Consider the following 26,782-nt stretch of genomic DNA (forward strand, 5'->3'; position numbering starts at 1 on the left):
ACCGACAATCTAATCTAATCTAATCTAATCTAGGATATACAATTAGCTGAGAGGCATCACTAGTATCGCTTCATGTTCACTGTCAAATATTCTTCATTGTCCTGCTCGATAAATAACAGTCCCCGGCTAGCTTCAAGTACATGTATGTCTATATCATTAGAAGTCAGCACACATTCTAGCGGATGTATTTTCACTGATTGATGACGGACAGCAGATAGAGTGCTTTCTTTGCACTTCCTTGAGCTCCATCGGGAATACGATGTGTTGGAGTGAGGACATGTATATATTCGCCTTCACTCAGTTGGAACCCTTTCGGAATTGGCAAATCGTGTATAACTTTTTCTAGCATTAATTTAACACTTTACCCACTTTTTCGCTTTTCTTGCATGCGAATTTTTTTACATGCAGCGATGATAATTCTTTACATTTACAACAAATTATCAGATTTGATTATTCTGACTTTTCGGGGTTCATATTGCCTATCAGCCTGCAAACTAACACTAGGTGAACTCAATATCTGTATTCTGCATTCCTTAGCCATCAGCAGTAAATCAAAGCCAAGTTTGCCTCTTTGACCTCTGCACAACAAAATCCTCGGTATCAAGGTACTTGCCGCCTAACAACGACCCAAGAACCCCATCACATCAATCTTTGACACCAATGGAGCTTTCCATAATAGTTTGACATGTATGTTTCAGAAAAAGTCCGGCTTTTCTATATCATAATAGAATCGTTAACACTGGTACGAGCGCACTAATACATTACGGATTGAAAGCTACGTAGTTCCAGTATATTTGGTCACCGCTACCCCCGCTACCGCACAGTAAGTGAGGCTACCCACAATTCCCCTTGATTTGTCACTCTGGCATTTTTCGCTAAAGGCTTTTTCAATTTTATAAGTTTCCTAACAATCTTTAACTTATAATTTAAGTTCAGGATTATTTGTCAAAACTATGTTCCAAAATTATTGATTATGTTTAAAATTCAATAGTAAATTGAATGAGAAGTCGATGTTTGGATATGCTAAAAATTGCACACTTGTCAAGATAAAGTTATCAGCAACTAAGATGGTCTCATCGTACCACCTGTCAGACATGCAAATATCCTTTGTTACAAACATTAAAAAAAAATCAATACCCTTTTTTTTGCCAACACAGATGCAACTTATTCCCTTAGTTTCCTTGAAAATATTGTGTATGGCTGTCAAAAATCTATGTCGACAAAATTACAAAATTGCTATCTCCTCCGCGGAAAAGGGACTGATCTTCTCATTATTCACAGTGTGAAATCAGAAAATTATGATTATCAGAACTATGTTGCCAGAATTTTGAAAAATGGACCGAGTTGTTCGGTGTACAGAGGAAATTTGCTTCATCTCAGTGAGTGGATCTCCGTGTGTACAGATCATGGAGAATTGTGGGTAGCCTCACTTACTGTGTACCGCTCGCTACGTAGCGGAGACCTTGGGGAAAAAAAGATTGTGCGTCGAATCCTGCATTCTATACCATTGAAGGTTAGATCAAGCGCGAGAAAGTGGGTTGCCTTGGTGACGAATGAACATGAAAGCATTCTCTCCCAGTTCCTTTTTGCAGTCTACACTCGGGCTCCCGCAGAGAATGAAACTTCGTCCATGATCAAACATCTCACAGACAGTCTTAATCTGAAAAGAGACGGAACCTTGATTTCAGGGGTTCAGAAACAAACTAATGAATCAAGTCGAGAAACTTGGCAAACAACTGCTGTCATGTAAGTCATCTTACAGAATTAGGCCAAAGTAATTAAATTCTTAGTTTTGCGTCCACTCAAAATGGGAAAAGGTACGCGTCTAAGCGGCTGAAAAACACACACAAGAAAATTAACACAATGTAATTTGATTGCAGCAAATAAAAAATTGTAACAACATTTTTAGTTCGGAAAAGCTAAGCGGTAATGTCCTAAAATTTCCTATTCAAATACACTGTGTGTTTTTCATGAAAGCCTTAAAAACCTAGGCGGGTGGGGACGCAAAACAAAGAAGTTAAATACTTTGGCCTTATCAAGAAGTTACCATGGAAAACAAACGCGCCATTGTGTAGATTATCGCTCCACTGATATTTTAAGTTTTCCAACCTTTAGATTCCATACGCTTTCAAATCAAAGGATAAATTAATTTCGAAGTCAACCCTAATTAGGCTAGAGGCTTGAATGCTATATAGTTTGATTCGCATATCTAACAAATACAATAACTGCGAGATGCAGTACATGTACATCGACATTATACTTAAAGGATCACTCTACGCTATGTCCATGAGAACTTTAACTCGACCTCGTAAGAACTTACCCTGTATGGTATGAGAATCAATATGCCATTTAGTGGGTCCAATTAGCAATAATCTCTCGATGGAATGATGTTCATTACAAGAATAAAATTTATGTGTTATTGCCGTGAGGTTTGAGGGACTGTTTTACGTGAACTCGAAAACGTGTACAGTACACACCAGGGACACGCGTACAAAAGACAGATGTTGCACTGTATCGTGTAGAATCGTCTAGAGATTCATGAAACTCTCCTCGTGATCTAGACAGTATGATTGGCATTATGTAGTTCTGTACATGGTTTAAATTTTCAGGAAAAAAATAGCTCCCAAAGAGCTTCCCATGGAAATACTATAGACTTAACATGTGAGCGAAAAGTAAGATGTTTCGTTGATCAGTTGTGTTTACAACACAGATGAGCCGCAGAGAGGACTCGGCTGTGCCAAAGGCATTGTAAGAAAGAGCCAAATTAGGGAAATAACAATATCGACTATCTGAGGAAATCCTAGCCTTCGGCACGATGAATTCACAATGACGTTTTCGTTGACCGTCATCTCGTTGCAAATGACCTGTCGGCGGTGGCAATTTTCTAGAGTTTTTCCCTGTCGGATAATTTACGAGCAAATTACAAGAGCGGCATACCTTGGTGCCATGAGAGTAGATAGCACTTGTTATGCCATGCAATTCACACGAGAAATAAAAAGTAACGGATTTCCTTCTCTGCGTAGCCAAAGAAACGCGTCTAGAATATCTACTGATAGATAGGTTATTTGAATGGAACATTATCAATGGAGATAATTTTGACAATTAAAGTTGTGCTATCTTTTCCCGCGCACAAAATTTAAGCTTGTCAAAAGAAAACGAGCACAAAATGCACTTTCTGGGCCGTGCAGCGTATTGACTTCAACCACGAATGACACTTACAACATTGCACATTATCCATTGAAGAGAAAATATAAAGTTCACGTTTATTTACGATAATTGTCATGGAAAAGCCAATCATCTGCTATAGGTACGTGCTGTCCATTTACCCGCTTACCTGTGTGTTACATGCCCCAGCAAAATACATCACCCTTCCCGTTGTAGGCGCGTGTCCTTAATAAATACTAAATCTGGACAGCTAACAGGTTTGTTCGCCTAAAATAAAATCTGTTTCTCGGCTGATAGAATATGAAAGCATAAACTCTATCTCGTTGAAAGGACGAGCGGGTTTATACATCATTTTTGTACGTTTTTGTGTTCATCAAGGAACTTTGAAAACGCCCGGTGGAATAGGATTGGGTTCGTTGCGGGGAAGAGGGTTGTCGATGTGGATTCAAAATCATACGGCTCAGAGAGGGCACGTCGGGAGCATTTTGATGAGGTCGGGTACAGAAGGGTAATAAGACAGAAGGAAACTATAGAGGGCGGGGACTGAGTTTGGAATCTTCAAATCATAGCGGCGGTCACTGGCGAGTAGCTTTCACTGTCCTTTTTGCTTGCAATTTGGTCGATGGTCCCCGTTAAAGGGACAAACTCAGCCATTTTTCATGAATTTGGTTTGATACGAGATACTACTTATATTGTTTGACAGTCAAAAGATACTGAGTGAACGGGTGACCATGCATATATTGGACCCCGGTTTTAGAGACGATAAACGAAACCATTGAGAATATGAATTAATGGTCATGACCATTAATTCATTTTCGCGATGGTTTCATTTAATTTGTCTAAAACCAGAGTCCAATATATGCATGGTCACGCATTCATTCAGTATCTTTCAACATGTGAAACAATATGAGTAGTATCTCGTATCAAACAAAATTCATAAAAAATGGCCGACTTTGTCCTTTTAAATAAATGCATTTCTCCAAGACGTAAAGTTTGCAACGTGGTGAAGTATTTAATAGATTCTATTGGCTTTCTCACCTCACTATAAATTGAGAACGCCGCGGTGGCCTAATTCTATCACAAATATTCAAGGTATACTAAGTCAAGCAAATATTAACAAATATTTGAACGTGCTTCCAAGTCAGATTTTCGAAATTGAATTTTCACTAAGTACTTCGTTTACCACAGGGCGTGATGATGCATTTTAACGCGACAATCATGATCGATTTTTCTTCTCAACTGGATCAATCTTGGTATATTTAATCCGTACTTTAGGGTTTAATACAACTCAAGTTCAACTTTTCAGGTACCGCCAACTAAGCTGTTCGTGCAGATAGGTGTTCGTGCGAAGTTTTTCAGCGGGCGGGCAAATTTCGAAACTAATCAGCGGGCGGGGAGAAAAATTTATATTTACTGTGGGCGGGGAAGAAATTTCACTATTTTCAGTGGGCGGGGAGAAAATTTTTGACAGTGGGCACCGGAGGATACGTAGAGGGAGGGGAAAGCGGCGTGGTTGATAGAACTTGAGGGGAGATTTAGCACCTAACTTAGAGGGGAGCAATGTTCCAAGCTATACTGCCAGCTGCTCCCACGGTTTGCGTTGATCTGGGTGGCCTAGTATGCATCAAGCTGGCACTGGGAAATTTCAGTAGTGGGGAGAGGGCAGAGGGGAGCTTAAAATGTTAATGTTGTGGGGAGTGGGGAGCGGGCAGACTATAGATACTTGAGGGCAGCGGGCATCAAAATTCAGTGGGAGGGCATATTTTCCGTGTATGCCAGTGGGAGGGCGATTACGAACAGCTCTACTTTCCCCTCCAAATTTTGGGTCAAGGTCAAAAATACGAAAAATCGGTATATCAGCCTTCAAAACATGTTTTGTGATAATTTTGCGAAATTCATGAAATTTACCAGTTGGCGGCACCTGACTTTTCGTCCATTGATAAACTGTGGTGGCTATAGTTCATGATACACATCTAGATATGCAATGTTATTCTCATTCTAGTTTATAGTCTGTTGATGATGTTACCCATCTCCGATCAGCTCGCTAAGAGGGTATAGGCTTGATCAGTCGGCCATGAACTTTGGGAAACACCCATTCATCTATTGTATATTTTCCTCAGTTGGCTTTTGTTGGATTATGACAGTAAACACTTTATTAAACGCAGAAAAGAAATGAAAAAAAAATTCTCTGCGATAAAATTTACAGTAGAGGAAAATATATGTAGTATTTGAAAAAAACGCACTTTTTTCAGCTATAGATTTCTTCTATATCAACAAAATTTTAATGATTCGGTAAAGTATACGGAGTGAAACCCGACATAGATAAGAAGCTGTTTGGAGTAAAGTAATTAACATTAAACATGTCATTTATGTTCGTTTCAAGTCTATTGTTTAGTAATGATTCAGCATTTTTGTTATAAACTTTTTTATGAGCACTGTCGATCAATTGGAAGAAATAATTAACTTTTTATGAACACAGTTGATTGATCGGTAGAAAGAAATACTGTCTGTTTGAAATACTGGCAAGCATATCGTCTGACAATGTTACTCAGATAGCATTAATTTATTATCCAACACAAGCATCTGACCAGGTTTCTCAATGGCCTCTTAAATTCCTATCGACTGACCGTTGATACGGTAAACTAAATAACATTCCGTTAGAGGGTATATAGGCTAATTACCAAAGAAAGGTCACTATTGGCGTTGCAACGCTAATAACGTGGACTTCTTTCAAATTTGTAGAGTTCTGGCAATAAATGTCAATGATAAATGATCACCATTTTAATAGATAAATTTGTCGATTCACTATCTTTTAATGAGAATGTTGAATAATTATTGTGCTTTTACTCATAGTCGCTTGTGAATGAATACACGACGGCTGCATGCTGTACGGTATGCATTTGCATACCATACAGCGGCCGTCGTGTATCTGTTCACAAGCGACTGTGCAGGCTTGTCGTAAATAATAATTTTCTTGCTATTTATTTGGATAAATCTTCGTAATTTCTCGATTTTTGCCGATTTCTTTGTTCTGTGACTATATTATGGATTTTCATCCATCCGTCAATCGTGTTTTGATATCTAATAATTATGTCTATTTATTATGTCTATTACGACTATTTTTATCATGTCCCACCTTGTCGCTCGACTTCGTGCAAGGAGATTAAATTGTACACGACAGTCATTTGCAGGGGCAACAAGTGAACGTTTGCTCCAGGCCTGCGTGGCGGAAAAGGTTACATAAACTATTCGTGGTGGTATTCAGGACATGCAGGAGCAACGTGAAACCAGCATGCACGAGACAGGGCTCCCATCGCGTAAAATAGGTCTATGTGTAAAAACAAACTATACTTGTATATCCAATAGAGTTCAATACGTTGTTGCTTTCTACGTATGGTCAGAAACCTACAATAACATAAAACATTTTCATCACACAAGTATGATAAAATTTTAAAAAGAACAATTCGATCACAGTCACCTGTGGGTCTCTGCCCCATAGACATGTGTACATATGCCTGAGAAGAAGAGGCATATGTACACACGTCTATGGGGCGCATAGACGCAGAGCAGAATAGACCACAGGTGACTGTGATTTGATTCACGGCAAAAATCAATAGCCACACTGCCTCTAGGACTTGTACACGGTTTTCACTGAACATGTGATTAGAAAACAGTTGAAAGCATTCACCTGGGCGAAACCTTGATAAATTGAAATACTGATAGTACAGCCTCAGAGAAGACCGACTGGACCTGATTTTGTTTCTCATTTGCAGAAATGCACTAGTTCAGTAGCTCAGTACCAGCAACATGTTGTGCTCATGGTATCGATTTTTGATCGTTAAGGTGGTAGTTTCTTAGGCAGAAGATCAGAAGAACACACACGATAAAGTCTGTAAATCCTGCTGCTGCATTTCCAACGCACAAGCTTTTATTAGTTGATCGCAAACTGAGAAAAAGGATCTGGGCCATGCTGTAAGGTTACTCCACAGGGTGTTGTCTAAATGTCCGTCCCCAGGGGTGGGTAGGTGTTTCGTTGTATCGCTAATAAAGATATATTCTACCAACCTTTGGTGTTTCGGTCTTAACTTAGCACTGCCCTTGACAATCTTGCGTATACGTTTTATCAACATGTTGCGTCTATTATCTGATGAGTTTGAGTGCCTCATTAGCCAAAGTAATCAAGGGTAAATTACTAATCTGTGGACGCTCTCACCAGATTATCACCGGATTAAATTTGACACAGTCAATAACGAACGCACCAGCAAGGTATACAGTTATACCTTGCTGGTGCGTTCGTTATTGACTTTGTCATATTTAATCCGGTGATAATCTGGTGAGAGCGTCTACAGATTAGTAATTTACCCTTGATTACTTTGGCTAATGAGGCACTCAAACTCATCAGATAATAGACGCAACATGTTGATAAAACGTATACGCAAGATTGTCAAGGGCAGTGCTAAGTTAAGACCGAAACACCAAAGGTTGGTAGAATATATCTTTATTAGCGATACAACGAAACACCTACCCACCCCTGGGGACGGACATTTAGACAACACCCTGTGGTTACTCGAAGCTTTACCCATTTTGAACACAGAAAAGTAAATAGGAAAGATGTTTTATGAAGCTTGCGACTTTTTAAACATCGCACAGATTTCACAAAGGTCACACGTCCAATAGTTCATAACCCTGAAACATTTCCGTTGATTACTAACAGCTCACGATAATTGGCTGCTAAGACGTGCTAAGCAGCAAAAATGTTGCGAAAGTGTTCGCAATTTGTGCATGTAGATCCTCACAATCTGTGTCGATTAATTGCAGACCGCTTTCAACAACGCGACACAAGAAAATACTAATACTTCAACAGGGATTTTTTTTCAAAATTGTCACAAAGGCGGAAATATTTGAACGTTTTCTTTATTACCAAACAAACGCTTCCCCAAGGCTATGTAATTGGCTAGCAACCAGTTTACGTTTCTCAGTTTATTGAAGGTTAACAGCCATTGAAAGTTGAACCGGCATCCAGGCCAGGAAATAGACAAGGCGCCGAAAACTGAAGAACTACATACCAGACAGTATGCCAATTTCACCTTGTATTGCAGACAATTTTCGAGCGTCTAGACACTACATATTCGTCATTGAACGGATTGATCATTTGAACACGCAGCGTCTAGACGTTTGAAAAAAATCGTTAACGTGCGATGGGGCAAAGAGTCGCTTCTTCAATGTGAAATAGATCACAGTCACCAGTTTTCTAAAATTCCGCTCTGCGCCCCATAGAAGTGTGTACATATATGCCTGAGAAAAAGATGTAGACACGTCTATGGGGCGCGTAGGACCAGAGCGGAATTTTGAAAACAGGTGACTATCTTTAGATCATGGGATAGAGAAGGCGTGTAATTTGTTTTGCAACCTCAGGTCAAACATTCTGTAACGTGGTAGGACAATCTCTAGTGTAAAACAATCTTGTAATTGAACCAGACACAAAATGCACGACATTGTGTGGCAAAGTAATTTATTCTGGCATATTTTTCAATTTTTTGAATTTTTACATAGATGTACAAATAAACTCTGTAATATACACTATTCACATTAAACCAACAAAAATAACGAGATGATCATCACAAGTGGTGAACGACGTGTGAATTAGAAGGGTTCAATTGATGGAATGTGGACCTGGCATTTTCAACTTCTGCAGGAAATTTTTAAGTTGCACTTTTCCACGTGTTGCGTCATGATGACCTGCAAAAGAAATGGATCATGGACAAGACAAGTGACAATAAATAGTTATTAAGTTCACAAAAAAATCATCAATTTAGCCAAGTTAAATGACATTAACACACATTAACAACTCGGTCTTAGCACAGAGAAACATATAGACAGCTATCTTTCTCTATGGTCTTAGGTAGTATATACAACCAGCTAACACGCCATACGTCCCTAATTGGCCTTGAAAAAGTATACAACAGCTAACGTTATAGACCGCGCTACCGGATTGAGGTACACAGTGTCCGTGGCCGAAATGCTCAGCTGGAAAAAAACTAGCTCTGGGTCGGCACATTTTAGGAGAAAATATTCGTAAAAAAAAACCCACACAGTTACTCAGCAAACGGGAAATGATGATAAGAAATAACTTTTGAAAATTTACAATTCAAGTGAGGTCTCCTTGAATTTTATTCGTTGCTAGGACGACTGTGTATTATCTTTACTCCTGCACGATGCAAGAAGAAGAATCTGTAAACATATGCACGAGGAAGGGAAGACGAACAGAGATAGATCTCACTCTATAATACTGAATCTGCGATATAAATATTTCAACAACCCCCCCCCCACACATACACAAACCACGTCACCTCATTCAGTCGACGAATCGTCAAACACTGTGCTTAATAAAATACAATTGACACAAACACAAAAAATGCAAAAACGATACAAAAGACAACAATTCTCTATTCACTGTGAACTCTGATCACAAAATATATGTACATTGAAGTGAACTGTGGCAAAGCTATATCCACAAACATTACGTTGTCTCTCAGGCCTCAAGACAAAAGCAAGTTTTTGATATTCAGCCTATAGCATGGTGCTCCAAATAACGGTGGTGTCAGCGGCTCGTTCAGTAATAAATTATACAGAGGATGAGAACTCTAGAATCTTCCCGGCACAGCTATAGAATCTGTAATATCGAGTCACTAAACGACAGAAAAACACTATGCGACATGATTAGGAGATTATCCAGTGTTCAGAAGACTGATAGGTTAAATCAGTATTTCAACCTGGCAATTAAAGTTTGCAGCTTTGCCAAAATATTCAGCCTAATTGACGGGAAAGAATGTGGGACGTACATTACACTGCATTACTCATACCTGTTACACCAGTCAATAAAGACTTCAGAAAATTGCTGTTATATTTCGATAGAGAACCGTTGCTCTTGTGACCAACATAACCTGCATACGTGGGGAGAGAGAGAGAGAGAGAGAGAGAGAGAGAGAGAGAGAGAGAGAGAGGAGAGAGAGAGAGAGAGAGAGAGAGAGAGAGAGAGAGAGAGAGAGAGAGAGAGAGAGAGAGAGAGAGAGAGAGTGAATTGCGAAGATTAAACGGTGAACGTTGAGCTTCGTATTTTAGTTCTATGTATTGAAAACAGGTAGTTTTGGAAATTAAGTACTGCGGAGTAACCACGATAATTGTGCGAGAAATCACTGCTGATGAAGATTTGTTTCAGCGAGGAATAAAATAGATGTAAAAATGGTTTATTTTTGTGAAAAACGGGCCCACAAACAATGTGTACGACGGTGCAATTGGTGGATGAAAGTGGCATATTGTGATTGTCACAATCGTATGTACTCTGTTAAGTCCGTGACGATGAACAAAATTGAAATATGAATAATGCAAAGGTAGACATCAAGGAATGCAGTACAACGGCAATCACTAGAAAGCTGTGTTGTTAAATGTATACACGTGTTCATTCTAATGATACGTTGGGTACTCACCACGTGATTTATCACCCGGAAGTACGATTGGAACAGGTACTGCAGTAACCTTCTCGATGTAATTTTCAGCTGCCGTATGTACAACGTAATCCAATATATCTAATGCATGAATAAATAAAGAAAAGCAGGAACGAATGAAAGAATGAATGAATGAATGACTGCATGCATGCATGCATGCATGCATGAATGAATCAATCAATCAATGCATAAACGGATGACTTAATAATAAAATGTCCTTTCGGCGTCATGACAGTAGAATCAAGACTTACTATAATGATACCAATCGGAACATTTATTTGCTGTCTATTGTGTCTAAGATATTTAATGGTATGCTTTTGCATAAAATGTTCTCTTGTCCTGATTTCATTATTTGAGTTTATATGCTGCATGTGTGTTCCAGTATTCATCCGAAAAAATGAACAGATTTATAGGCGGACATCACTACCTTTAAACAGTGTCAACCAACAGTCCCAATGGATGTTTGTAACGACTCATGCTCAGCTTTTCAAATAATAAATAATGACAACTATTAAAGGTTCTTGGGCTTTTTATTCTAATTGTTTTATTTCTGTAGCGCTTTCTTGTTTAAGTCATTTAACTTTATTTCATTTCTCTGTAAATGACTGTAGGTGACGTCATAGTGAGTGAGTCGTCAAATCGTGCAAACTGTCGCAGTATCGGCTCTTTGTCCGATTAAGGTGATGGGAGAGATTCACAGGTTCAATATACACTACCAATAAGTTATCGCTGATGACATAGTCCCCGCTGGATTATGGTGTTTGAATTACGGTGATTGAATTACATGCTTGCATGGTAGCTTCATTACAGGGGAGAGGGGTGAATTTGTCAAATGTTTGGAAATCACATATGGCCTAATAGTAGTCTGTGGTGTCATGTTTATGTACTTGGGACAGTAAAGTCATATTGGATCGTATTGCAAAATAAATTGACGTGCATATATATGAAATAGTACTTTATCTGTGTACCAACATTGAATGAAATCGGTTTAGGGATAGCTGAGTTATGGTTCAAAAACATGAAAAATTCGCATTGCCAACTGTCACAAAATGGCCGCCGGCGGCCATATTGGATCGTATCGTGAAATAAATTGACGTGCATATGTATACCACAGTACTTTATCCTTGCAAACAGTTTGAAAAAAATCGGTTCAGGGGTAACAGAGAAACGGCTGCTGAGGGGCGGACGGACGGACGGACGAGACCTAATCTATAAGTCCCCGCCGGACTGCATCCGTCGGGATTAACAAGGGACACGCTTACGCGCATGGTAACATGGATATAATATAACATTACCCATTTATAAATTCCACAATGCAAATTATAAATCGAAACCTAAAATATAAAATCGTTCTCTGGTTTGGAACTTGTACTTAACACTGATTTTTATTCTGTTCACAGTTAGTGAGCACCCTTTTGTCGCTCACTTTCCGACGACAGACATCAGCTATAGTATAATACACTATTAGACACTTCACGTTCTTTTGAAACCTGGAAATGGAGACCGAAATGAATGCATGATGTGCTAATGATGGCTGGCTTACCGAGTTACATGAAAGTTTTCATATTTCTGCCGAGAGAACACCTTCCTATGTTTAGCCTATTGTCATAACTCGTATAACTAGACAGGTGAGCGACTATTAATGATGGACGGAATGAGTGTAAACCATTTCGTCAACCTCGCTCCAGGGTCAACCGTTTCGCTTATATAACGATCACTTCACTGCAAAGTATACATTATATTTGGACGACTTTGACGCTGGACTCAACCGTACTTACATGTATTAACGGAGTCTTGATAGGTGTTCTGCATTTAGCCCGTTCTAAATGTCAAGCATAAAAGTAACTGCTTATGTAGGCAAACAGACGTGTTAAATTTAGCAGGATTTATTGTAATGTCCTGATTTTATTTCAAACATTTAAAGCGTACATCTAGGCAGTGACGTATACCCCTCTCCACCTAAGCCTAAAGGTAGGTGTCTTGTTAAATGTGTTATTATGTCACTAGGAAACAAACTCTACTTACTTTCTTCGCAGAATTCTCCCATGTAAGGCAATTCACACTCACATCGATGTGTGGTTGTGCCATCTTCATTACACGTGACGCAGGTTCCTCCATTAGCACATCGACCATTGGTGCAGTCGGCAGCTGTCGAGGTTAGTTAGAGCTGTTCTAGGAACGTTTTTATCATACAAATCTTCGACCGAATTCAATGAAGTTATTTCTGATTAAACTGCACATAATGTGCCGAAGTACTTCCTCTGTAAAGAGGCTGCTTTATCTACTATACTGTTTTAAAATACTTCGAGTAGAGAAGAAAGTTCCATCGATAATATAGTTCGATATCGTATTTAGGATAAAGGTCCGTAATTTCTTTTCTGGATCTGACAGGACTTTCCATGGAAAGAAAAATTGCTCGTTGAATTTTCGAGTCATTCCCTTCTTTACGAAAACTACTTCTGTCATCGACGCACGCCATAATATAAAGAGAACTACATGGTTTACTTATCGAGGACAAGACAAGGTAAACTCACCCATCTGACAGTGGCTTCCTGCATAAGATGGCGGACATTCGCAGTAAGAGTAATCTGCGCAAGCTCCACCATTCTGACAGTCTTGTGAAGTGTTACACCTTGCATCTATTGAAATTTTAAGAACACCGTTTTAGCAGTATTATATGGCTGCATGATTGCCAAGGTCAAATGTTTCCAAACGAAGTAGCATTTTCCAGGGGAAACAGCACTACCATGATTGAATGATTTACACACATAATATGTGAGATATGTTAATGTCAATAAAATAAAAATTGGCCAGAGCTCTTGGTTGGCTAACTGCTCAGGGACAATGTGCAGCGGCTCGGAAAGTTATATCTCATTGGTAGATCTTAATTATTTGCAGCAACTTCGAGAGTCAGAAACCAAGACTGTTGTAGTGACAGACTGACTGACTGACTGACTGACTGTCTTCAAATGTTCATAAATACTGATGATTCATAAATATTGATGATACTGAACCAACCAATAAGCTACAAGCGTCCGAGACACTACACATTGTCGGAACTATGCACCTTAACGGGTCAACTTGGCATGGCTAGCTATGTAATTAATTGTTTACCTGTTTCGCATCTTGGACCGGTGAAGGGAATCTGACACAGACAGTACGTCACGCTATACTGCGAATCGTAGAAACAGATGCCATCGTTTTCGCAGGGGCATTTCTCATTCTCCGGTAAATCTCGTAAATCTAGGCAGACGATAAATCAAGAAAATACATGTACAGGACGCCTACGTGATGTGACGACATAGATGGAAATATTAGGTCATTAAAAAGGTACCATAAAATAGGGAAAATATGAGCAGAATTTAACTTCAAAACAATCTCATGCTTTGCACGCAGTGATTCCATCAATATTTCTCCTCCACAAGATCCTGTACGACTGATATGGTCTTCTTTTTACAGTACCCCGTTATGTACAAAACATTACGCTGTTTTTCCCACCTTAAATGTTGTTCCTGTGATTTAAAAATTCAAACGATAAAGTACTACATGTAAAAGTCGAATAAACCATAAATGACATCACGATCGTTCAAAAAGACTGCAGTTTATATATATATATATATATATATATATATATATATATATATATATATATATATATATATATATATATATATATATATATTAATCTGTATCTTAACAATGAGACTCCTACAAGTGATTATGTAGAAATCTTTTTGCAGGTTTTCGACAATCGATAATGTAGTAACACGGTTTCTGCAAGGTATAATTTAAGGGGCGTCATTTCTGATACGAAATCATTCCGTATCAACAAACTTTTTCGTTGCTCTCTGGAGTTCGCAAAATATAGGCTAACTTCATGGTTGGTAATATTTTCTTAGAAGGGAAAGTTTATAATTATAGTATTTCAACGCTCCAATTTCCCTTTTAAAAGTCAAAGAGTCTCAAGAATGAGAGCATCGCCAGAAGAAGAACAAAAAATCAGACTGAATAGTTTCAACCTAGTTTTCAGCAATGATATAAACAATTATCATGTAGCTCGCGGAAATTATCAGAGCCTGGATCCCAACCTAGCTTCTCTATAAGTATAAATGTTTAACGTAAATGCTATTAAGTCAAATAACTAAAGGGAATATACAATTGCCACAATTCATGATTTCATTTTCAGTTGCACGGTTACGGGACTTAATTGAATTCTCGACAAATTAAAGCTACTTAAAATGGCATTCCTCAGGGGCAGGAACGTTAACCGCACTCTACTTAAAACATAATGAATGCATATTACATCACACACAAAGAACTACTTTCTGGCATAGTTTCTAGTCTCCCAGTCAGTTTGCTCATTCAAAAGCATAGTTTGTTGTATTGTCATAGTCTCACAATTTGATCGGATGAGGGCTATAATGGGAGACTTTTCTCCTACACGCTTATGTAAGGTTAATTGTCCTCTCCCTCTTTCCTGCGGAGAAATGGCACTTTTCTTTATTAGAATAATGCAGCTTTCAAAACGCATGGTGCCCAAGGCCGCTAGCGCTAAAATTGCGTTGATTTTAGAAAACAGTGCTATCACATGTTTTGAATTCAGTCGCATTCTTGGTGCATGTTTTAATAGGATGCGCCTCTTGGATAGATATTCGGACGCTCAAACTTTGACAATGCTTGGCTGGTCTACTGGCTTGTGGGGGCTCTTTAGAATTGTCTGGGTAAATCAAGTTTTCACTGTCTAATTGTGTGTGCAAATCGAAAATATCACTTTCTCCATAAAGTTAACACGGAGACGGCGGCCATTTTGAATTTCCAATTTTGGTACATTTTCAGTTGTTTGTCTACAGCTAACATTTGCGAGGTGTTCTCTTATTTTTACTGTAGATTTTAATAAAGATTTGGTTAAGGTTTCTTCAATGAAAGTTTGAGCAAATCGTCGACCAAAACAGAGCGAGAAAGAGGGCTTTTGACATCAAAACCAAGAACGTATACTACATAGATGAATCACATTTTATCGAGCAGAAGACAGTCAATGTGACCCGTTGGAAGATAGTGGAGCCACACTGGTAAACTACGCTAGAACTCTCAGTAAGATTAGTAATACTGTGTAAGTGAGAAAGCACAAGAATATAAACTGGCGTTTCTCTAGCTATGGGGCAGTGTAGTCAAACATAATTGAATCTCGCATAGCAACCGTGACGCATTACACGGAAGTGAAGGATTCGGGGGTACTGTGGTGTATATTATGTAAACTTAATTAACGCTAAATCCAGTTGCTTTCATTTAACCGCTTAAACACTCCCGCAACGGAACTTTTCCTTTTCTGTAGTATACTTTCAATCGTAGACGAGGTAAAGGTGAGCGATAGACGTCAGCAACGGATTAGGCATTTATGAACAAGCAGGATGACTAACCGATTTCACAGTAGGCTCCGTCAAATCCGAAGTCGCAGGCGCAGATTTGATAGTACACATCGTCCTCATAGTCGTAGTCCATTGTGCACTCGCCGTTACCGCCGCAGTTTTGAGCACACCCGACGATCTCTGAAATAAGGAAGTGATTGAGAAGGCGAGTTTCGAGCAAAGACAGTTTCTACTTTAGAAGTGCCAAAAGAAATAAACAAATACAGTGCCACGAGATGTGATGCGTCGGCAAGGTAATCTAAATGAACATTTGTGAGATTGTTTTCGGTAACTACAATCTGGTTAGGAAAAGGAGGATGAAGAGTGATCTAGTGGCTCGCTACAGTTGTATAGAGAAGACGCGGGTGATTTAAAACAGGATTATACGACGTACGCTTTTCATGGAAAAAAGATGTCAGCATTAAACTACCAAACACAATCCAATATCTCTTAATGCAAGGTCACGACTTTGTAGTCCATTAAACTTTGACCCTTTGCGTCGTGATGATTTGAAGTGAGTGTAGCCGATCGAAAGATGCTTACATAAGTTGGAAAATTAAATAATCAGTGTACTCTTTGCTGCTTTTGATGGAATATTATATCCCGTGATTACCCGGATCCCCAACTGTCACATCCATAAATTGTGTGAGAATATATCAGAGCTCTTAATTTACTTCTGATCAAAATAACTAGATCTCTGGGCACTATAATCTTCGTTTCATCAAGTGTGTTTTTCTTGAAGTTTACAAGGAAATTGGTGAGAATATCACATGAAAAAACAAGACATTACCTTCTTCACAATAGTCTCCGTAATACTGGTTGTCACACTCGCACATGTATTTGGGTCCAACATTTAAATCGTAGAATGGGTTCATAACGCATTCGCCATGCCCAGTACATAGCGCCTCATTGCAACCCGGGTAGGCTTCCATTATATCTTAGGTTAAAATAAATGAAATGGATGAAGAATATAGCATTAGAAACAAACATGGGACCAAAGCATGGAAAAAAGATAGACACTTCGTGTCTCATGATCACTGTCGGACAATCTCATGACAAAGAACTAATTCCTAACCATTTTAAAGATTTTTGCTCACAGAGCTTTGTGTTCATCGAAGAAAACCTGCAGAAAAACTGCAACATTAACTCATGGGTGTATCAATGATTTTAGAATCCGCATCGCATATGAGTAAAACAGGCAATTTATCGGATTTTTTCCTTTCAAATAGAGTTAATAAAAACTTTTTTATTACTGAAGCATGTCTAATGTTACCCATTCTGTTTTTCATGATACATAATGACGCTAGCCTGCTTAAAATTTTCTAACCAGTCTTCCCCGTTCTGGTATAATGAGCGTCACGACCTTGATTTTAGTAATTATTGGTCTTTTTTGAGTTGATATATGCCTTATGACTTTGTTTCAGGTGTAACTATAGGATATCCTAAAACGCGGCAAAACAGAGTCACTCGCTGTCTTTTACCGACAATAATTATCCAAATTACTCATGGCGTTTATGTATTTATTTACTCGCAACACTGTTTCTCTGTGGTTAATGTTTGCATATGTTTTCAATGACAGTGACCATGTCGATGACTTTGTTAATGTACAAATTATTTTCTGAGCCTTTGACATGAGACATGTGTTTAATTAGTGTAGTTACAACGGTGTTCAAATTATTTTTTTTTTGAAATTTCGACGTTAATATGGTTTTGTAAGCTGTAACCACAGAACGTCAATTTTTCTTTACAATCCTAAGCGTTGCCATTACTGGACGAACATGCAAACGGAACCGTTCATTTACCAGTGAAACGACTCCTTCGATGGCCGCAGTTTATTTTCGATGGTCTTGAGGAAATGCTGACGGGTCTTACCTATTTCACAGTGTTTACCGTATTGCCAGAGTTTCTCACACAGACAATGCGGTGCATTGTCACAACAAGTATTGTTGTAGCACGCTCCAGTGTTGCATCCTCCACAATACTCGTCTTCAATCTCAACTTCACCACAATGAACTGTATTAGAAATCCAATATAGAGCCATAAATACTTGTATGCATGCAAAAGGATTTTAAGAAACCATCAAATAAATGAAAAATAAATGAAAATAAATACATAAATAGATAAATAATCGGACTCTCGAACAATTGCTAATTTGATAGCAATTTACTGAAAACAATAATTCGACTGTGTGACTTTGAGTTTAAACGGCAGAAATACTGCGCGGAGGTTAGATACATGCTAATTATAAACTAACAAGGCAAAACTTTGGAGAATTTTGGGTATGAAATTTAAAAAGGTTATACGATTTTGTGGACTGGTCCTAGTAAGGCTGAAATTTGCAACTCTCGCGGTAAAATAATAAAAATAACCATGAAAACGTATTAGCAAAGCACGCATTGTAACCGTACCTTCAACTTCACCTTCACCTTGATAATATTGATATTGGCAGTGACTTCCGTAATACTTGGTGAAATCACACAAGCAGAAGGAGTACATGTCAGAGTTTTCATCCACTTTGTATTCGTAACAGTTGCCACCATTCTGACATTTGTTATATTCATGACACGCGTTGTCTTGCAATAGAAAGGATTTTGAATCACAGTGAATTGACTACACAGTCACAGTAAAAATGGAAGGCAAAAACCAAAATGTTATTTTGCTCAGAAGATCAAGTAATTTAAATCTAAACAAATTCCAAAGGTAGTAACTCGCTATGGAAAACAATTAAGCACAAAGCCTTTGAGCAGACATTTTTTTTTACTTCGCTTTGCTTTGAGTTGTAAGAATATCAACTTCGTAATAAAAAAAGTCGTAATACACCTGAAAAGTAAACTAAAAAACCTCAAGTAAACATAACGAGTGATAGGCGTTAACAAAATGCATCTATCTATTATAACCTTACTGATAGAAGATAAATGAGGGTCTCACAACACAATGCTCAAATTAACAGTTGCAAGTTCCAACAACTGTGTGCTTTTAGTATTACAATAGTTTAAATATGTTCTCCCGCTTGTCAGTGCTGTTATGTGGATGAAATGCACAACTGTTATAATAATGGCAATTTTTGTGATCACAATAGGGCGAGGCTCCAAGTAATAGTGTCGTGACGTAATAGACGTGGCGGGCAGTAGCTTACCATCCTGACAGTGGTCTCCAGTATATCTGTACCAATCACAGTTGCAGTAAGAATACTCAATGGCGCCAAACTGATCCTCAAACGTTTCACACGTTCCACCGTTTTGACAAGGCTTGTCGAGATGGCATAAGTAATCTGTTGAAGTAAGTATGGCAATGACGAAACAACGGCACAACTACTACTTCTATTACTACTACCGTTATTTAAAGATGACATCCGGGTCTTCATAAATTCCATATGTTCATCACAAATTCAAAATTCATCGTGAATTTCCGGGTCTTCTGTTGTTCTTAGAAGTTTCTTTGATGCTCTTGAACAACTAGATATTAAGTCAACGAGTTACAAGCTTTTGACGAGAGAAGTATGCAAAAAGGCGACACAAACACAAAACACAAAACAAAACAAAAAAGGGAACAGACGTACCGTAGATGTCGTAGGTATAGCTTTCAAGGTAACTTTCATAAATTTCGCAGTGGTCACCCGAGTAACCTTTGTCACAAACACACTCCTGATCGGAATTGCAGTAGCCGTTTTCACAATAACATTCTACATGATTTTGTAAAACAAGAGAGAAAAAGGTGGCATATGATATAAAGTACACGGTCTATATTTACCATTTGCAGTCAAAACTATAGTCCAAGTCAGATCGCACATTACATTCGATTGTTTTATAGCCATATTTTAACGCTATTGAAACTTTCTGTGTATCATACAGAAATGGTTAAGTTACAGAGTGCATTAAAAGTTGCGAGGTACTCTCACCGGGTTCATATTCGCAATGATCACCATAGTAACCATTATGACACAAGCAGTATGAATATCCTTCGCCAATGAGATCGAAGGGTGTGCAAGACCCGTGGTCGTGGCAATCGGCGTCCGTATCACAGCCGTAGTCTGAGGGAGAGAAAGAAATAAAGAAAGCAAGCTAGGGTTATTGGACGATCAAAGTAAAGGTCAGATACAGAGGTCAACTTCAAAGCAAGAGACTACATGTCATCCTTGGGATTTTGTACTTAGCTGTCCAGTAATTCCCTTCAAGTTTATTCACAAATGACTTCTTGCATCTGCAGCTTTGAAAACGACCACACTTCGAGAGAATACGCATTATTATCTGTCTGAGAAATTAAGTGTGCTATAAGAACAACGCTATAAGAACAACTCAGACGTAATTCATAGGAAACACTTAAGATGTACCTAAGACGATAATATGATTAAAATAAGGTATACTAGTCATTGGTTCATTTTCTTTCTGTGTCCTTGGTATTCGTTTTACGTTTGTCCTAGCCTGCCAACTCTCAGAGGATTTACGCAAAAACCCATACACGACGACCGCGGTACATCTCTACGATTTGATTTTCATCGAATTCTACAGATCAAACGGCGAATGTAAATCACTGATTGCCAGTTTGATATGACACACAGTTGAAATAATCGCTTCATGTAATCTCCAAACTACTACCTGTAAAAACCATTACATGTACCGATAGAAGTAAATTGATTAATTACTGAATGAATGATACACAAATCCCAACAATACGAAACACCCATGTGTTCGTTATCATTTTTTTGTAAGGCGCTTTAAATAAAATTCTTTGTTTGCCGTCCGCGTGCTGGTAGGTTTTCAGGGAAAATGAAGAGAACAAAGTTTTAATACTATTACAAATAAAGATATTATTTTCCAAAGGAAACCAAATAAAAATTAAGCTTTGCCTAAACTGCCGAGTCGAAAGATGAAACGCGTTTACTTTGAATGAGAACGAACAACAAACGACAAGATTTGATTTGCGACACTTGACGTCAATTGTTGAGTACATTACCAATCTGACAGTGAGATCCGTAGTATCGGTTTAAATCACAAGAACAGTAGGAATATGTACTGGTGATCTGTTCGCAAGTTCCACCATTAAGACACGGCTTATCCAGGTGGCAGTAGTAATCTGGAAAAAAGGGAGAAGTGACCAACCCGACAGCATGAGAACCTTACTATTGAAAATTTAAACGTTCCATGTTTACAGAGCGTCGCTGTTTATCCTTCACTTATTCTACTTAGCCGAGTAGGACATCAACGGTTATTCAGAAATGTCGTAAAACAGCCGTCTAATTTTGTTCATGATGACACGACAGGATATAGAAAAATTATTTAATAATTTCACATACACATGTAAGCTACTTTTCTTGCCCACACGTTGTTCCCTACGTGAAGTTACCCTATCTTTGTACAACGTGACGTCACAAGCATGTGACGAATAAATCGAGAAACCTACCGGTGATGTCGAAGGTCGGCGAGGCTGTCGTTCCGATTGAGCTTTCGTGTTGACATTGATCACCTGTATATCCCTCGTAACAGACGCACTCTCCAATTTCGCTGCAGACTCCCCATTGACACGTTGCAAGACACTCAGAAGCTGTTGCACCTGTTGTCGTTTCCGTTGTGGGATTCTGATAAGGTTCGGTGGAAGGGAGCTCTGTCTGGTATCCGTTCTCGACTAAGAAAAAGAGTGATAATAAAGAAGGGATTGTACTGTTTTCTCACCTCATTCCAAGTTTTGACAATCTTTAAAAACTTTATTTTTCGATGTTTAATAGACTAGATACGGCTGACCCTTTTCAATACTCGACAAATTGTAGAAAATAAGCACTGTACTTTAGAAGCTGGGTTTTTTTTAAAGATCCATTTGCTGTAACTTTGGTGACTTTTTTATTTTGTTTGTTTCTGTGTATCATCTACAGTTTCTGGTTTGAATCCCTGAACCATTGAGAAATTCCTAATATTTCGCTCATAAATATACCCTATATGAGTATAATCTGCATTGTTATTGTTTAAATTTTGCATTCAGGTCCGGACTAGAATACATTTATCAACAATAACAATGGTCATTTCACGTATATAGGCTGTGTTGGCAAGCAGGACAACGGGCAATGGTCATGATGATCGGATTATAGTAAAATTCTGTAGTTGATACATTGAAACAGCTGAGAGTAGTGAAAGATTAGTCAACAGTAGTTACAGCTAATGTCCCTTTAAATGACACCGCTTTCAGATAAAGTTTCTTCACTGCTTCATTATAATGCAAGTTCTCATTTTCCTATGCGTACCTGAAACGACCATTTCAAAACAAAAAAACCGCGGCATGGTAGCTTATGCAACCGTACATCCCCGAGAGAAGTCAATATGCCATAAAAATAACTATGGAATAAATGTATTTAATCCAAGATAATTTTGAATTCAACTTATCTAATCCAACATAATTTTGAATTTTGACGCAGATCGCGTCCCTCAGAAGCACCGTCACCCCGCGGACCAAGGGATACCTGTTTACGGTGCTACACTTTCTACCACGAGAGGGCGTACTACTCATTTCGCAGAACTGATACGGAGAACTGACAGATTTGTTCGGTAATGTACATGGTTTACCACTTCAATGAAAATTCTCTCGTCTGTAGGATGATTTTAGGAAATTAACAATCAATGTCATTAGAGTGAGTTCAAACTGTGCACCATTTGAATTAAAAGATTAGCATTTTGCAGGAATTCACCAATCATTTATTGTTTTCATTCTCATATTGTTTTCGTTGGAATAATTTTGAACATTAAAGTATTTTTACAAGAGGTCATGACACTTACAATAATACTCGCAATGTTCACCATAATACAGATAGTCACATTCGCAGAAATAAAATCCTTCAAACCAGTTGGGCTGGCGACATATTCCGGCGTCACCGCAACCATCACAAAACTCCGGACTCACTTCTGTAAAAGGGAAACCATTACAGTTGACGTCAACTTGAAATCATTATTGGAATTTGTAACGTTGGACAAGAAAATTTCATATTACAAAGGCGTAGCAACATAATAGTTCAGAGATTATTGGCTTTATATGTATATTTGTTGTTCATTAATAATACATCTATTTTTATTTTTTAATATTAGTCTTCCATGTGCATCAATGACGTCACAGCCGGTCTCCGCTATCACGGTTTTCTTTGTTTCTTTATGTCAAGACAGCTCACCTTTACATTTCTTGGCCAGTTCGCGCAGCTTTTCACTCCTCAGTTGCAACTTTTTCCTTCTAAGCGTGTCAAGTGAAATGGCTTCCCCTAGGGTTTCAGAATCAGTATATGACCTATCGCCGTCAGCTTTTCCTGCATTGGTAAAAAATAACAGGTTCAACTGAATGACGTCAGTGAGTAAAGGGCCATGGTAATTGAAACGCCAGATTACACAGTTATTTTGTTTTACCAGAACCGAGAAGAAAATTAAACCACGACAAATACTAAACACTCTCTCAGTTTGTACTCGAAGATGAGTGGCAAATTATCTTCACTCGTCCCGTACAGACTTTCAAAAGAAGACAATTCAAGATTGATTACTATACGGCTTTGAATGGTTCATCCTTTCGTTAAATTTGTTAAGGGAAAGGAAAATGTTACATTTTTAACAGCACTCCCATTGATCACATCGAGTTAAAGCCATCCATGATGATCACATACCGAGATTGTCTTGCATCACATTTCCATTCGAAATACCATTCATCATTTCCGCTTCCTCTAAGAGATCTTGAAGTTTTACACCGTGTTCTGGAAGACCGTTAAGATTTTCAGTGCCTCTCAATTCGTCAGCGCCATCATCAGTCTTTCTAGCATTCCATGCGTCGTCCTCAGCCACCTGTGCCAAATTGAAAAGTTCGCCCTCGTAGCCAGCGTTTTCCTGTCGGTCACCTTCGGCTGCTCTCGGACTTTCCTCGGCGTCGTATTGTCTGTTCTGGATACAGAATATGAAAAACGTAGAGCTGAGAATGTGACAAACAGATAAATCTGATTTTGATACCTCGGCCGATCAGTTAAATTTGCATTGTGAAGCAAGACTTTCAACTTTCTCTATGCTGTGGCTCAACTAGATCTGATATTACAAGTCTGAACGAGGCTCAAGATTGGTCAGCCTCAAACACTGATGCCCTCATCACAAACCACTTTTAAACGAGTTTAAAACCATTTTCAGTAATAGAGCGCGAGCCAATGCAGTGGACTGCAATAAAACTGCTTACACTAATTAGTTTCAGCTGTAGCCGTGGCCACTTTGGTGTTGAACAAGGCTACTTGATACAGACAAAAAGTCTGCTTGTACAAAGGCAAAACTAGCTCTGTCTGAGGCTCGGGCTGTAAATGAGAGTTTACGATTGGCACCCTGTGTTCAAGATTAAGATACAATGTAACATTACCATGCACTGGTCCATGTACAAATCTTTTTTATTTCAACTTCCCAAGACAAACTGTCTGCATGGGACATACAATGTTGTCGACTTTGCCAGCTGGCTACAGCTGAAACTAATTAGTGTGAGCAGTTTTATTGCAGTTCACTGCAGTGGCTTCGCGCTCTATTACTGAAAATGGTTGTAAAACCACGGACTTCATTATGCAGTCTTGGCTAATACTAGTAAGTGGAGTGTGAATGTCACCTAAGCACCACATCGGGCGCGTTCGCACAAAAGTAGAAATATTATCGTCACCGCATGTGGACGATCGCTTGCAGAAAATCAGAAAGTTACCAATCTAAATACTTTCACAGGTATTAGTTTTTAGATCACCTTTCATAAAGGTAAATGCTACATGTATCTGAAAATATTGCTTAGCCTTCCGAAGTCTACTACTTTAGGGAAAATTGCTGCAACTTTTCCGAAAACCGCCAACAAAAAAGCGCCGCGGCCATGATTTTGGACGTGAAGTTGACTCTTTTCCTCTGCCCTTTGACCATACACAAAAAAGTGATATTTACCGCCCTGACAGTTTCCCTCCAAAACGAGAAAGTGACCACACAGAATGAGAGAAGCACAACCACCAGAAAATTAGCCACTTGCAGCCTCATGGTGTATCTTCAACTTGTTCAGGTCGGGTCGGGTCGGGTGACGTGGCACAAGTGAAACTGACGGATGAGAAAAATGGATGACGGGACAAACACTGGATTTTACAAATCATTTGCCTATGCTCACCCCACTCTGCAGGGGACACTTGATTCTGATTGGCTAGATGCCAAAGAGTACACCTTGTCTTGACCAATTATGCGTTCTCCCATGATAGTCAAGCAGGTTGACGATGCATTTAGGTGTCCGGTGTCAACAGGTGCCATAGATTATACACACACATACATCAAAATATGGGCAAATTTGAAACCATGAATATTCCAATCTGTAGACAGAAACTTTCTCAGTGTTGGTGTGTTTTTGTAACCGGACTTCGACTAAACCAGTTCATATCTGTAGCCAACCATACATATTTCACCACTCCGAAGTAAGCTCACGAGGTTTAAGATGAAGTTCAAATTCGCGCGAGTGACTTTATAATGTTTATTGAAATCTCTTTCAGCGTGTCTGACGTAGTTCAAATGTTACATCGTAAACTGACACGTTCACGGTCAGATCACCGACAAGAGAAGGCTACTGACTTTAGAGTTTCCTCTGCCGCATCTTCTGAAACCATAGACTGTCTATGCTTGAACTCTCACAAGTTTTCTCCTAATAGCAAATCATGACCTTGACCTTCGTTTGTAGACCTAGAGTTGGTTACTCGCGGCCACGAGTAGGTTCAACTGTCATTGGCAGTACTAATAAGATTGTAAAGAAAGCTCAATGAACGCCAACAGACGAGCACGACTGATCACCGCGGGGAAGTTTTAAATACAGTTATTTATATTTTAGTGGAGTATTGCTTAGCTTCAAAGTATTGTAGTATTATTGAAAAATTGGAATCATCTTCCGACTCCGCTGGCAGTACTTTTGGACATTATGATGATAATAATAGACGCCGTGAAAGGGTTAATCGTCATTCGATACAACTCTGACGCTGATGAAAAAATCTCTCTGCTTCTCAGTTGTTAAGTTTTCCTCTTTAAAATTGCATTGAAGTAACCTTCATTGGCACTTTACTCTGAAAGCTGCAGCTTCCGATAAGACATAAAATACATAATTCAAGAATGGAATTTATACCCATGTGATACGAACTATCATGAACCTATGTTCGTGTTGAACTTTCCATGAACTTATGCTTGGGAAATCCCCTCGAGTCCCTGGAATATTTCTATATGTGATGCACAGATTGTACGGTACATGAATATTATAGAAATAACGGGCGACGTTAATGGTCAGAGCGGAGTCTGTTATTTCCATTATATTATAAGTGAACCCAAGAAAACCGTCAAAATTTCCGAAAATTTCAGGAGCGAACGACAACTGGGCCCAGGAAACTGAGCAATACACGACGCACTGTCACGCGCGCTGTAAAAAAATTGGCAAATCCGGAGATGTTTTCAGAAAAAAGTATCTCAACTTGACCTACAAGTGCTCCATTTTATTTTGTGATTGATTATGATTTACGTTTGAGGTGTAAAGTTACGATACTTTGAGTTTTTAATCTTATTATTCATATTCACGGGCCTGTAAACAAACCATTACTGTGTATTTGTGGTCAGTCACGTGGTTCAGCTCGACCAATCAAAATGCGACGGGCAGGGCATGGTAATATAATCCGCGATACACTGATATTCCCAACACTTTATGAGCCTTAATCGTCAGATTTTT

At 38.7% G+C, this 26,782-nt stretch overlaps 1 protein-coding gene across 1 annotated transcript; it reads right to left on the reverse strand.

Annotated features, from left to right (window-relative positions):
• Positions 1-8,660: 8,660 nt before the first annotated feature.
• LOC139135434 (fibropellin-1-like) lies at positions 8,661-25,154 on the reverse strand. Its single transcript, XM_070702812.1, has 19 exons — positions 24,985-25,154; positions 23,703-23,973; positions 23,223-23,354; positions 22,837-22,962; positions 21,476-21,697; positions 21,029-21,148; positions 19,974-20,105; positions 19,635-19,757; positions 19,212-19,346; positions 18,484-18,648; positions 17,948-18,088; positions 16,866-17,012; positions 16,088-16,216; positions 13,785-13,913; positions 13,205-13,309; positions 12,696-12,818; positions 10,653-10,751; positions 10,029-10,109; positions 8,661-8,904 (listed from the first exon to the last, which is right to left on the reverse strand). The coding sequence occupies exons 1-19, from the start codon at positions 25,072-25,074 to the stop codon at positions 8,819-8,821; spliced, it is 2,556 nt and encodes an 851-aa protein (XP_070558913.1). The 5' UTR covers positions 25,075-25,154; the 3' UTR covers positions 8,661-8,818.
• Between the last annotated feature and the right edge of the window lie 1,628 nt (positions 25,155-26,782).

The sequence above is a fragment of the Ptychodera flava genome, chromosome 6, assembly GCF_041260155.1.
Source record: "Ptychodera flava strain L36383 chromosome 6, AS_Pfla_20210202, whole genome shotgun sequence".
Classification (NCBI taxonomy): Eukaryota; Metazoa; Hemichordata; class Enteropneusta; family Ptychoderidae; genus Ptychodera; species Ptychodera flava.

Excerpts from the sequence above, each read along its gene's own strand:
- LOC139135434 (XM_070702812.1), bottom strand. The coding sequence starts at position 25,074 with ATGAGGCTGCAAGTGGCTAATTTTCTGGTGGTTGTGCTTCTCTCATTC. Across the intron at positions 19,758-19,973 it reads TCATTGCGAATATGAACCCG|AATGTTATTGTGAAAACGGC; the intron begins GTGAGAGTACCT and ends AAAATCATGTAG. Across the intron at positions 18,649-19,211 it reads TGGAGACCACTGTCAGGATG|ACAACGCGTGTCATGAATAT; the intron begins GTAAGCTACTGC and ends TTCTATTGCAAG.